The sequence below is a fragment of the Chaetodon trifascialis genome, chromosome 20, assembly GCF_039877785.1.
Source record: "Chaetodon trifascialis isolate fChaTrf1 chromosome 20, fChaTrf1.hap1, whole genome shotgun sequence".
In the NCBI taxonomy this organism is placed as follows: domain Eukaryota; kingdom Metazoa; phylum Chordata; class Actinopteri; order Chaetodontiformes; family Chaetodontidae; genus Chaetodon; species Chaetodon trifascialis.
In genome coordinates, this window is record NC_092075.1 from 12,575,467 (window position 1) to 12,587,890 (window position 12,424).

Genomic DNA, 12,424 nt, shown 5'->3' on the forward strand with positions numbered 1-12,424 from the left:
CTGACAACAAATCAAAGCATAAAATCCAGCTGAGGTATGACAGTGACACCCTGAGAGTAGGAGGAGGAGGAGGAGGAGGAGGAGGAGGGAGGGAAGAATGGGCAGTTGCGACATCTTGTGGCCAATTGTAAATACGACAGTAAGCACAATCTTGATATTAAAACTTTTACCCTGAGTACAGACTGCCAGGGAAAGTCGCCCCTTGCTTGGACAGACACTATGACGTCTGTTAACGTTGTCTGAATCCAACTTAAGTATAACCCTTATCTATACCTTTGTTAATTACATATGTATCCGCTTGAAGGGTCGAAATTGCCGAGGGCGAGACTTCATGTAAGCTTGTGTGGGAGTAAAGCTTGCCTGACAGTAGACGCTCAGGGCAGGAAAACTACAAAAAAAAAAAAAAAAAAAAAAACTGCTCGTCCTTTGACAGCTCGGGAATCGACGTCAGGTACCTGGCGACGTGTCATCGAGCATTTAACTGTATGATAATCAGTTTGCACGGCAAATGGACCATTTGTGTTAGACCAAGATGATTTAAGCGTACTTTCTTTATTTAGCCGTTAAGACTGCTATTTAGTTCACCTGCATTGCTGGCGGCGAACTAGCAACTTGTTAGCTGGCTAGCAGCAGGGAACCTCCCAGCACTGTGATGGCTAGCAAGCGTTAGCTACACTGTCTCACTGTGCCATAAATTTGGTAAATATCTAAATATTTTCTTCACATTTCTTCACATTTATTGGTTCAACTAGAGGTGTGCTGTTAGCCCTGTGTGGGCCTTTCTTATGAGCCAGGCTTGGTAATCCCTCTTGTTTTTCTTAATAGGCTAACGTCAACAGTCATTGTTGTCGTGGCTCAGCTGTCGCTAGCTGGCTCTATTGTTTACATGGATACGGTCAGCTGAGGGGCTCTGTGGGCATGTGGTGGTCGTAACAATACTGGATCAGCTACACAACAACCACGGTGGAAACATGGAAATGGAGCTGGGGGGTAGCTAACGATTATCTACAGCCGACTCTGTACCAAAATGTGGGTGATTTGGGCTCCAAAGGAGGACAGCTGTCCCTGCTGGACTGTTTGACTTTGTGTGGGGGGCGTTGGAAAAAGGACAGGAGTTTGTTGGTCTATATTAAAGCTTTACCTGAGGCAAGACTACATGAAGAGAATAGGAAATACAGTACGCTGGGAACTGGTTCGCACGTCTGGCACAGGGATGATGCTGAAGGCCCTACTGATCGCCAGTCTTCTTGGCTGGGCCAAATGTCAAGAGGGCCAGAGCATGACCCCGGAAGAGAAGACTGTTATCAGGTGAAGATATGTCCAGAAACATATAACACTGTTCATGTGTGTTTGTGGATGAGTGGCTGTGGAAGTCTGCAGTCTTGTGACATTTGATTAATGTCTCTCTCTCTCTGCAGGGACCAGATTATTGAAATGTTTGATCACGCTTACGGCAGTTACATGGTGAGGTGTTTACTTTGATGTAATAATTCTAATTACAGCGATTATATTTGCATGTTGGAAGTTAAGAAGAGCGGAAGAGGTCAAAACTCTAGTAACATTTATAGAAAAAAGAACAACTTTATTGTGAGACCAACATTAAAATGAAGCTTGACAGTCACTGTGCTGTATTGCAGAAATATGCCTATCCAGCAGATGAGCTGATGCCTCTGAGCTGCAGGGGGAGAGTGCGTGGCCAGGAGCCCAATAGAGGGGACATAGATGATTCCTTGGGGAAGTAAGTTCACCATCAACAAACCATGTAGTTTTAATCAGTTGGCACCTGTTTACACCAAAGCCATTATGTACCTTTTTTAAAGTCTAATTTGTAAAAACTGGCTTGGATTGCAGCGGCACGATGGGAAAGCAGGTAGTGCGCATGCCTCACAGCAAGAAGGTCGCCGGTTTGATCCCCGGGTCGGGGATTTCTGTGTGAAGTTTGCATGTTCTTCCCGTGCATGCATGGGTTCTCTCCGGGCACTCCGGCTTCCTCCCACAGACCAAAAAACATGCTCATTAGGTCATTTGGTGACCCTAAATTGTCCTTAGGAATGAGTGTGGGTGTGAATGGTTGTCTGTCTATATACGTTGCCCTGCAATCGACTGGCGACCGGTTCGGGGTGTACCACTCCTCTAGCCACCCTGCAACCCCGAAAAGGGATAGTCAGGTATAGAAAATGGCTTGGATTGCTGTGTCTCTTTAGCGCTGTCTGGACTGTGCCACTGTTGCTTTTTAAACTCTGAACAGATTTAAGTCAGCACAGAGAAGATGCCCTAGTTTTAAAAGGAATACATGAATTTGATGCTAATTTAAGACAATGAAATTTACAAGATGGCAGTAAATTATGGACGCGCAGTACAATGCACCCATTTGTGTTCTGTGCTTGTTGCATAATGTAATTCACTGCAAATTCAACGGTTTGGATATTTTGCACTCTGTGGTTCATTACGAATTAAACCGGACCAGTGGCTAAGTGGGACGCCACCTCCACTGTGCTGTGCAAGAGGCTCTCACTACAACCTTTCCTCTGCCTTTTCTGCAGGTTTTCTCTGACACTCATCGACACCCTTGATACCCTGGTGGTGAGTATTTGCTCTTCCTCTCTTTACAAGCATAAAAGTCAGGTTTGAGCTGCTTTAGTTTCTGAGTCTTTTTTTCTCACCATGCATTGAATTGTTGGTTCTCTGTAGATAAAAGAGCTTGGTCAGTACCAGCTCTATATGGAAAGTGTCCTGAGACAACTTCTGTTGTGATTTGGCGCTATACAAATAAAACTGAATTGAATTGAATTGAATTGAATTTGTTTTCAGGCCTCTCCCCTCATATTGACAGTACATTTATTTCTTCCTCTGTGTGTGTGTGTGTGTGTGTGTGTGTGTGTGTGTGTGTGTGTGTGTGTGTGTGTGTGTGTGTGTGTGTGTTTGTGTGTGAGCAGGTGTTAAATAAGCTTGATGAGTTTGAGGATGCAGTGCGGAAGGTGGTGAGGGATGTGCGCCTGGACAACGATGTGGTGGTATCTGTGTTTGAGACCAACATCAGAGTTTTAGGGTATGAAACATGTCTGTCTAACATTACTTTTCTTAAGCGCGATATACTTTTACACCCTTTTTGACAGATTAATCTTTATAACCACATCTGACTACAGTGGAATGTTCAACATGTTGCTATTACCAGACAGAAATGTCTAATGTTGTAATTTTTTTTTTGTCCTTCATTTAATTCTCCCCAGAGGGCTTTTGGGAGCCCACGTGATGGCTGACCTGCTACGGCAGCGTGGGGAGAGGATGCAGTGGTATCGCGATGAGCTCCTACACATGGCCAAAGAGCTGGGCCATCGACTGCTGCCTGCCTTCAACACCACAAGTGGCCTTCCCTATCCTAAGGTATTCTGTTTAATTGTTGAATATCACTGGTCTTATTTTAGCTGTATTATATGAGATGGAGCAGACATTGATAGAAAATAGTCCCTCACCGTCAGTGCACCACAGAGGAACTAATGAACATTATATTACTTATGTAAGGAACTAATAATAATTTGAGCTGAGTGAAGATTACTTTTTCCTTTTTGGGTTTTTTTCAGGTGAATCTGCGGTATGGAGTCCTAAACCCACTTTCACGCACAGGCACTGAGTCAGACACCTGCACAGCATGTGCTGGAACGATGATCCTGGAGTTTGCTGCCCTCAGCAGACTGTCAGGAGAGTCTGTGTTTGAGGTATTACCTCCCCTCTGCCTCTTTTTTTGGAATCAGGGTCGTAAGAGTAGGGTACAGAACATTATTCGTTCCCTAAATCATAGCGGACTAACTGATGGCAGTTGTTGGAAGATGCAGTCATATGTGAATACTGTCCTTGTTTTTTCTGGAAACATTTTAAAGATGTCATAATTATTGTTTTACAGGCAAATGCAAGGAAGGCTCTGGACGTCCTCTGGGAGAGGAGACAGAGAGGAAGTGACTTAGTGGGAACTGTCATCAATATCCATAATGAAGAATGGGTCCGGAGGGGTGAGGCAGTTTAAACACACTTATTGCATGATGCTAAACCATCAAAGCCTTGGTACAGACAAGAGACGTAAACTGGAACAACACATGTTCTCTCACAGTCAAAGGGTACAGATAATTGATCATTCAGTAGTACACATGCGATACATACATAACATATGCATGTACTGCCTGTGTACATACTCATGCTGATGTATTCCTTACATGAACCATGTTGCACTAATTTGACTGTCTTCTCACATCTCTTTTGCAGACAGTGGAGTTGGTGCTGGTATCGACTCATACTATGAATATCTGATGAAGGCCTACATCCTTCTAGGAGACAATGTGTTTCTGGAGAGGTTCAACATTGTAAGTCCTCCATCACTGCGTGCCCACATAGAACATCCAAGCATTTGGCACCTATTGTATTGTACTCCCTAATGCATCATCATCAGTGGTCCACTACTGTCCCATCTGTTCTTATTGTGATTGTGGCTTGAGGAGGTTTTTCTGTGTTTGCTAATATATTTTTCATGGTGTTTGTGTGCAACAGCACTACAGTGCCATTATGAAGTACATCAGTCAGCCTCCCCTGCTGCTCAATGTACACATGCACAACCCCACTGTGAGCGTGCGCAGCTGGATGGACTCTCTCCTGGCATTCTTCCCTGGCTTACAGGTCAGGGATGCTGTCTTAACATTGCTCTCAATTAATCCTGTTTACTATAGTTAAAAATGCAGTAGAAAGCATAGAAATCGTTGCACACATGTTTCTGGAGTGACACTGATTTTTCACGCAGGTTTTGAGAGGAGATCTGAAACCAGCTATTGAGACTCATGAAATGCTTTACCAAGTCACCAAACAGCACAAATTTCTTCCAGAGGTAAACGATCTACAGACAAAACTATGACAGAATATGAATCAAGGTGTGATTCTATATTGGCTATTCACTAACATCTTTGCTTAATGTCCCTGCAGGCTTTCACTACAGAGTTTAGAGTTCACTGGGGCCAACACCTACTGAGACCAGAGTTTGCAGAAAGCACCTACTACCTCTATAAGGTGAAAAACCTAAAAACATAAAGTATAATTACCTTTTCTAAAACTTGGACACCTTGGGTCAGTTGTAAGTAGGCTATTACTGATGCTGCTTCGCTGTTGTACTCAAAGCATTTTTATAGCAAACTCAATGTTCCATATAAGTAATGTAGTCAATATCTTGATCTCTGCAGGCCACTGGCGACCCCTACTACCTCAGAGTGGGACAGTCCATCGTGGAAAAGCTCAATGCCTACGCCAGGGTGCCTTGCGGGTTTGCTGCTGTGCAGGATGTCCGCACTGGGACACATGAAGACAGGTATACAACATCCACTGCACTGTATGTTTCCCCTGGCTTAATTTTTAAGTAACCTTAGAGGTAGCGGTCTGTTAAAACCTGCTGCAGTGAAACCTCAAAACATCTCATGTGAATGTGTGATAATGTCTTTTTCTGTGTATATGTATGTCTGTGTGTGAAGGATGGACTCATTCTTTCTGGCGGAGATGTTTAAATATCTGTACCTGCTGTTCTCGGAGAAGAGCGAGCTGCCCATCGACATTGACGACTACATCTTCACCACAGAGGCTCACCTTCTCCCTGTATCTCTCTCCACCACCAAGCTGCCCTGTCAAGGCAACAATACGGTAAAAGTAAATAGTAATTACTATTTAATGCTGTACTTGTACTTAAAATGCTAACTGACCCTCTAATGTATGAATTGACACATGAGCTAAAAGGTGTTAACTGTTGGTCGTACGCTTCAGGAGACTGTTCCCGTCTCTCAAGAGGAAGACCTGTTCACACACTCCTGCCCCAGCATGGAGACATTGTTCCCCAACAACCCCTCATTTGCCAAAACCATCCGGGACGGCTACAAGTACCTCACTGGGGTGGGACGAGCCTTCCACCCCTCACCTGTCAGGTGTGTCCAGTCGCAAGGGACATTTGATTTTAGAGCAACATCTCTAGTGAAACCTGTTAGCCATGATTACTTGGAGTTTTAACATAGGTACGTTTGTACTTTACAGGGAAATCGAACTGCCGCTTCATGACAATGGCATGGAGCCAGTAGAGTTCTTGAAAAGCATGGGCATTTCTCTCACTCCGCTGAATGAGGTCATGGCAGGAAGCAGCAGAAGTCACAAGGTATTTTAGTGACTTTGCACTCCCCTCATGACCTGAAGTTCTTCTTGTTTGGCAGGCCATTTTATGGTCGCTGCAAATGCCTTTTCTGTTGAGGATAGAAGAACCTAGAAGAAAATGAAGGCAAGATGGGCAGCTACAGTGTGCCGTTTGCTCTCTTGTTAAATGAATAGCGATACTGTCCAAAAGACAGCAACAACTAAACATGATGGAGAGGATGCTATGTGTCATTTTCACACCGTTTGAGCAATATACCTGCATGTGCCAGTTGTAATAAATGCAAACTCAATAATAAGCCATCTAAGCACTGAAAACGTTGTAGATAAAGATTTAAAAATTGTCAAAATCAACCAGAGTCTCTGTGCATTTCACAGTGTGATATCAGTCATTTCAGCGAGATTACCAGTTAGAAACCATCAAAGGAAGTCAGACAGTATCAACTTCTGTAATTCAGAGGCCCAGCCGAAATTGCTTTGAGCAATCGAAACTTGAAATTCTGCTGCTGTGCCTGGAATATAGACCTCCAGAGCTTTAGGCCCCAACATTATCCCCCAAAACAGAGACATTCTTTAAAGTAATTCATTTTATTGTGATTTTAGCACAGTGCATCACAGGATGTTTCTCTTAAAAAGCTTATTGTAGCTAGTCTCAAATGGGCAATCATCAAGTCGTAGATATTTAAAAAGGTCAATATATTAAAGGATGAGGGTGGCCCGTTGTCTTGAGGTTGCAGGCAGATGGCCAAATAAGTAATTGCCAAAGTATTATGTACTATATGTACTTGTTTTGTAGGTTTGAAAGCCCTTTCTTGTTAGCTTACCTCTGAGTCGTCTCAGACATTTTCATGATTTTCACTGTGCTGTGCTGTGACTGCAAAGTGAATCCTAGCTGAAAACCATGAACAAAACACTTTGTTTGGATGTTTTTCAGCAGGTCATAATGGCACCATTTTTAGCTTTAGTTAAAAGTATCCAAGGCATGTCATCAGTTCCTGATTTAAGACCTGATTTTGTCCATTTGCTCCCAATGATGCACTCAAACAACAACCAAACAACCCACTGAACTATGCATTTTGATCCTGTAAACATGCTTCAGCAGAGCAGTCAAAACAGATTAATTATATAACCTGCTGTTAAGCCAATTATATCTTTCAAATAACAGGGCTTTGAGCAGTGTGGATTTAGAAAATTGTAAGTCAAATGAAATTTTAATTGATTTCTTCATCATCTTATCAGTTATGCTATGCTCCGTTCTGTGTTTACAGTCAGTATGCCTGCTCTGGCATCATGAGGTATCCAACAGTGAGGAGAAAAAGGAAATGTGATAATCATAGTAAATAGATTACCAATTTCATTTTGCTTTCTTAAACAGCTTATGAGCATAGAGTTAATAACAGCTTTAGTGGAGTGAAAATTGGGTCAGGCTAATGAATGCGAAATTTGACGTGGTGATAGCATACGACTTTCCTTTCTTAAATTAAACATGGCACTTGTTTTCTTATGTGAATCCTTTTAGGAACATAAAGGGGTGTACCGGGTAAAACTTGTGGCAGAGGTAAGCCAGACATCAGAGGAGGAGGAGGTGGTGCCTCATGTTGTTCAGCTCATATCGCCCCCATATCTGGGCAGGATGGTCCTCACAGCAGGACCTGCCAAGTTTGGAATGGACCTCACCAAACAGGAGCACGGGGTGAGCTTCCAGTGTGACAAGAATATGGAATACAGTATTAACATCAAAGTGTAACAATAACATGACCAAAAATTCAAAATGATACACATTTCTCCAGAACTACACAAACATTACCTGTTTTGTTTTACCTGCACTTCTCAGGTGAAGGGCAGCATAATGAAAGCCTCCCCCTACACTGCATGTGGGCCAGTAGATAATGCAGTGGAGCTTAAAGGCCACATCGCTCTGGCACTGCGCGGTGACTGCATGTTTGCTGCAAAGGCTCGTCGGCTGCAGGAGGCAGGAGCCATAGGAGTCATCTTCATAGGTGAGGATGATTACCAGAGGAGCTGAAGCCACCTCTGAGCTCTGCCAAATGATGAAGGCTGGATGTTTCCAATTACTGGCTTATTCTCTTTCTCAGACCACCGTGAGGGAAGTAATAGCGAGGAGACTCCCCTCTTCCAGATGGTTGGAGATGGCGACTCCACTGAAGACATCACCCTGCCTTTGGTGTTCCTGTTCAGCCGCGAAGGTGCCGTGCTCACCGCTGCTCTGGAGGAACATCGCAATGTGGATGTACTGCTGCTGCCCAAGGAGAGGCAGCTGGGACATGGTAAGGCCCAGGAGCAGGTTATTGTCACCAAATCCCATGAATAACTTGATGCTTTAAAACTTCTTAATTTTGCATTTCATTGGTTCTCCTCCAGATAAGACGGAAAAACCTTTCGGCATGAACATCAAACTCCGCCTGGCAGAGGAGGGGGAGCTGGAGGAAGGAGCTGCCAGGGGGCCCACCTTGGAGTTTGTTTTGAAGAAAGAGGAGGCACTTCTCAAGGAAGAGGAGGAAGAGGAGCTCGGAGGAGAGTCGCAGCAGCAGGAGTTCTGCACAAGGGCAGCGGAGAATGACAGAACTGAACCGTGCTCAGCGGGTTCATCTCAATCCCCAAATTCTGACGGTGGACCAGACACAAACCCTTGATTACTGCTGATCCCAAAGCAGCCAAGTTTCCTAACACTGATCCGGTGTCAGTTTCTGAATGGCATGTGCCTCAGAGCCCCTCACTGCCCTACATGGAGCCCTAACTGATCCAGCCTGCATGTTTACAGTTCATGGAGGAATCGGAGAGTGTGACGGCCACACTGCCATCCTGTCTTGACTTTGAACCCTGAAGATGGTTCTGTATTTATTAGACATAGAGTCAAAGTGAAGCTTTTATTCTGTGCAGTGCCGGTCACTCTGACGCAAGGGATCATGAGACTAAGTTAGGTAGTTAAAGGCCAAAAGCTGTAGGTTAAGATGCTGGTGCTGCCTACACCTATCCTGTAGTGTTGCTATCGTAGGCACATACAAGGTGTTCGTGGTGGTAATGACATAGATCATTGACTTTAGAATTTAAAATGACCTCACCTTAGAGGACAACATAGATAAGGCAAAAAAAATTGTACTCAGCTAGATTTTTTATGCAATGCAGTTTGTTTTTAATGTAGGTTGCACCTTTTTTCACTTCAAGAACTACTGTTAACTCTTCAGTAATGGTGTATGGAGTATTACGTGGCCAGTAGGTGGAGTTCACTACCATAACTTCTCAGTAAGGTAAGCAGATGAAGGAGATGAGCTGGGGCCAATTTGGAGAGCTTATTTTATTTTGTACTAGTAAGCAACTTCAGGGAATTTCGAGAATGAATGCAGTTTGCTAAGTTGACCCATTGATGAAGTGAGTGTGTTCAGCATTTTCTTCTTGCTATAATATGTGTGTGTGTGTGTGTGCGGGTGCGTGTGCGTGTGCAAGGTGTGTAATAACTGCAATGCCCAAGGAAGCATCTCAGCTAAAACATCAGTGCTATCGGATGAAACCCTCATCATGCAAACAGTTCTGTAGGATCAACCAAATTAAATGAAATTAAATGAATTGAAATGAATCATGCCACATTAAGAGCACTGTAGAAATGACCAAAGCTGGTTTTCTTGCAGCTGAAGTCTTCAAGTCACGGCCTACAGTTCCACACTGTTATGCACTTTGAAACACGGGTATGATCGTCAATGCCGGAGTCAAACAGAAATGACCATTCAGCCTGTCTTTGCATTTGTTTGTGTGTTGCGAGAAGTAGTTTTAATTGCAGTCATTTATCATACCATTGTGTAATGATGCAGTCTTTATATCCACCGTAAAATTGAAGGAACGCTCTGCAGGGTTACTTTAAAAACAGAATTCTAATGAAAAGGTGTTGCTGTCTCTTTGGTCAAGACTTAAATGTACCTGCTGTTCATCTGTCACACTCAAACTACACTAACTAAACCACATATTGGGCATTTTTATGTGTAATAACTTGATGCAAACATCCAGAAAGATGCATCAATCTTTCATCAGTTTGCTCACTTACGTCATTCTCACTAATAAGTTATTGTGTGATTGTGTTGTACCTGGAATGTGAGTTTATGTTTGTGTGGGAAAAACACTCTTTGTGCCAGAGTATGTTTTCATTTTTGTTTGCATAGTGGACCGTTTCCTGATGCTGCTCAGTTAATTTCAACTTAATCCAACATGACATTTTGTTGTTTTTGTTTAGCCTATATGAGGCTTTGCCAACCGGTATACCTCAGGACAGTGGATTGTGTTTTCTGTTAGTACAGAGAAAAGGACCATGGACAAGAAGTATGGGATTCCTTTCTTTATTTTTCATGCTATTCATTTTCTGTGTCCAGCTGTTTTTGTTTGTTTGTTTATTTGTTTGTTTGTTTGTTTGTTTGTTTTGATCGGTCCCTGAAAGTCAAAAAGTGCCAAAAGAGATGGGTGACGTGGCTCCTGTTTCTGTTTCACATCTCCTCTGTATTTAGTTCCTGACTGTGAGCTGAGGCAGTCGCATCATTAAATTTAAAATCACAATTTCAAACCTTTTTCCTCTTTTTTTCCCCATGAATCGTAGATTAACATTACATTTTCAGCATCAGGGGCAGTCGTGGCTTCCCCTGAGCCATTTCATGTCACTAAGCTCTGTTATTAAAACTAGGCTCTGACTGTGTTTTTTTTGTTTTTGTTTTTTTTCAATTCTTGCACTTTTTTTGTCAGGAGGACATGAGACAGACCTCGAAACTGTCTGTGCCAGATGGGAGCAGCTGCCATGGAACAGTACAGTCATAAGAAGGATGATGTTATTGACAACGACAGTGGGGATAATGACAATGGCAAAAAAAAAAAAACCATTACACTGCATTTGCAAATGATTCACATCATTCACTTTTTTGAATGTCAAATAGTTCTGAGCGCATGATGTTCCCGCTAGTCATGTAGTCGGTCATTCAATTATAGATATTTCCCATATGATAAATGAGCTGTGTTGTTTTTATAGAAATGTTACTGCTGCTTGTATAGATCTATGTCCATTTTGATCACTAACAGAAAGAGGGTTTGGGCCAGCTAAAGGTTTTTGTTCCAGCTCCGGTCACTGAATCTTGGCCTCTGTTTGGAGATGGTCTTTCAGCTCTAAGCAAACAAACAGAACAGGCCTGTCGCCAGCTGCCCGCCAATAAACATTTGTCCTGTGCTTGGGAACGAATAATAGAGTTAATTGGCAGAATGAACAACAATAGAAAGAAATTATACATGATATGTTTGTTTATTTGATGTGCATTCATACATCTCAAAATATGTGTGGCATCAATTTACTGCACCTGTTGCATCCTGATAACTTGGATAATATTTGCTCATCAATTTTCTCCCTCTAACACAATCTGCATTATTATTCCTGTTGCACTGACAATTAAACAATTATAATTATTAATTCACAATCATATATATATATTAACAAAAACGTAATACTTTTATTCCACACATTTCTAAAAGCTCTGTGGATGTATGATTTTTTTGAACAGTTCTTCATAAAATGTTGTCAATAAAACTTTCATGATCTATTTAATTGATACAAATAAACCAACGATAGCGACATGACACCCTCCAGAAGCCTATGTAAGCCATGTAACTAAGCACATCACACTGTCTAATGTTATTTAAACCGGTTTTTCTACGTCATGACGTCTCACGTACCTCATGCGCTCTCTCCCGTGTCTAATCGCTCAGTAAACTGCTGCCTTCAGGTGCCGTGGGAAGCAGAGATGTATCGAATCTAATATCACCAGAAGCATGAGGGTGAGGTTACACAACAACAACATAAACGATCTTCTTTAAACGTGAAAAAACCCTCGGTGGATGGAGTTTGCTCAGTTGTCATGACGATAACTTTGTCATCAAACTTGCTTCCGTGCTTGATGTCATGTGATGACAGCTGGGCTATTACCATGACAACTGAGAAAGCTCCATTCACAGAAGAAGACCGTGAGATGAACCGTTGTTAATAAAGCGGACGAGTTTTTTTTAATTATTTTGTGATCATTTTTTAATTTCGACAGTGGAGTTCCAGGCATCCAGTCAGTGTGTAAAGTTAAGTGTCAATTTTGTAAAATTACATTTTGTTATCTTTTCTTTTTATTGAAAACAAAAAGGAAATAAGACGTTTTCCTAAGCACGCATTAATTGTATGTGTCAATCAAAAGAAATTAAAATGCAGGTTGGTAGTCTCTAACTCTCT

The 12,424-nt window shown here is 42.4% G+C and overlaps 1 protein-coding gene across 2 annotated transcripts; it reads left to right on the forward strand.

Moving 5' to 3' along the window:
• Positions 1-421: 421 nt before the first annotated feature.
• LOC139348777 (ER degradation-enhancing alpha-mannosidase-like protein 3) lies at positions 422-10,730 on the forward strand. Of its 2 annotated transcripts, XM_070989111.1 has the most exons (21): positions 422-699; positions 826-1,308; positions 1,419-1,464; positions 1,638-1,738; positions 2,544-2,583; positions 2,937-3,049; positions 3,231-3,384; positions 3,582-3,716; positions 3,902-4,007; positions 4,258-4,355; positions 4,540-4,665; positions 4,787-4,870; positions 4,966-5,049; positions 5,220-5,344; positions 5,505-5,670; positions 5,791-5,948; positions 6,055-6,172; positions 7,685-7,858; positions 8,000-8,165; positions 8,262-8,453; positions 8,548-10,730. In XM_070989111.1, the coding sequence occupies exons 2-21, from the start codon at positions 1,157-1,159 to the stop codon at positions 8,817-8,819; spliced, it is 2,610 nt and encodes an 869-aa protein (XP_070845212.1). In that variant the 5' UTR covers positions 422-699; positions 826-1,156; the 3' UTR covers positions 8,820-10,730. The 2 variants fall into 2 exon arrangements, with proteins under 2 accessions (XP_070845212.1, XP_070845213.1); XM_070989112.1 differs by having other exon boundaries at positions 422-1,308; positions 8,548-10,729.
• Positions 10,731-12,424: the final 1,694 nt, after the last annotated feature.

What these genes read in the sequence shown, in the direction of transcription:
- LOC139348777 (XM_070989111.1), top strand. Translation starts at nt 1,157, where the DNA reads ATGAAGAGAATAGGAAATACAGTACGCTGGGAACTGGTTCGCACGTCT. An exon ending in ACGCTTACGGCAGTTACATG is followed by an intron (nt 1,465 to 1,637) that starts GTGAGGTGTTTA and finishes GCTGTATTGCAG; the next exon opens with AAATATGCCTATCCAGCAGA. An exon ending in TGAAGAATGGGTCCGGAGGG is followed by an intron (nt 4,008 to 4,257) that starts GTGAGGCAGTTT and finishes TCTCTTTTGCAG; the next exon opens with ACAGTGGAGTTGGTGCTGGT.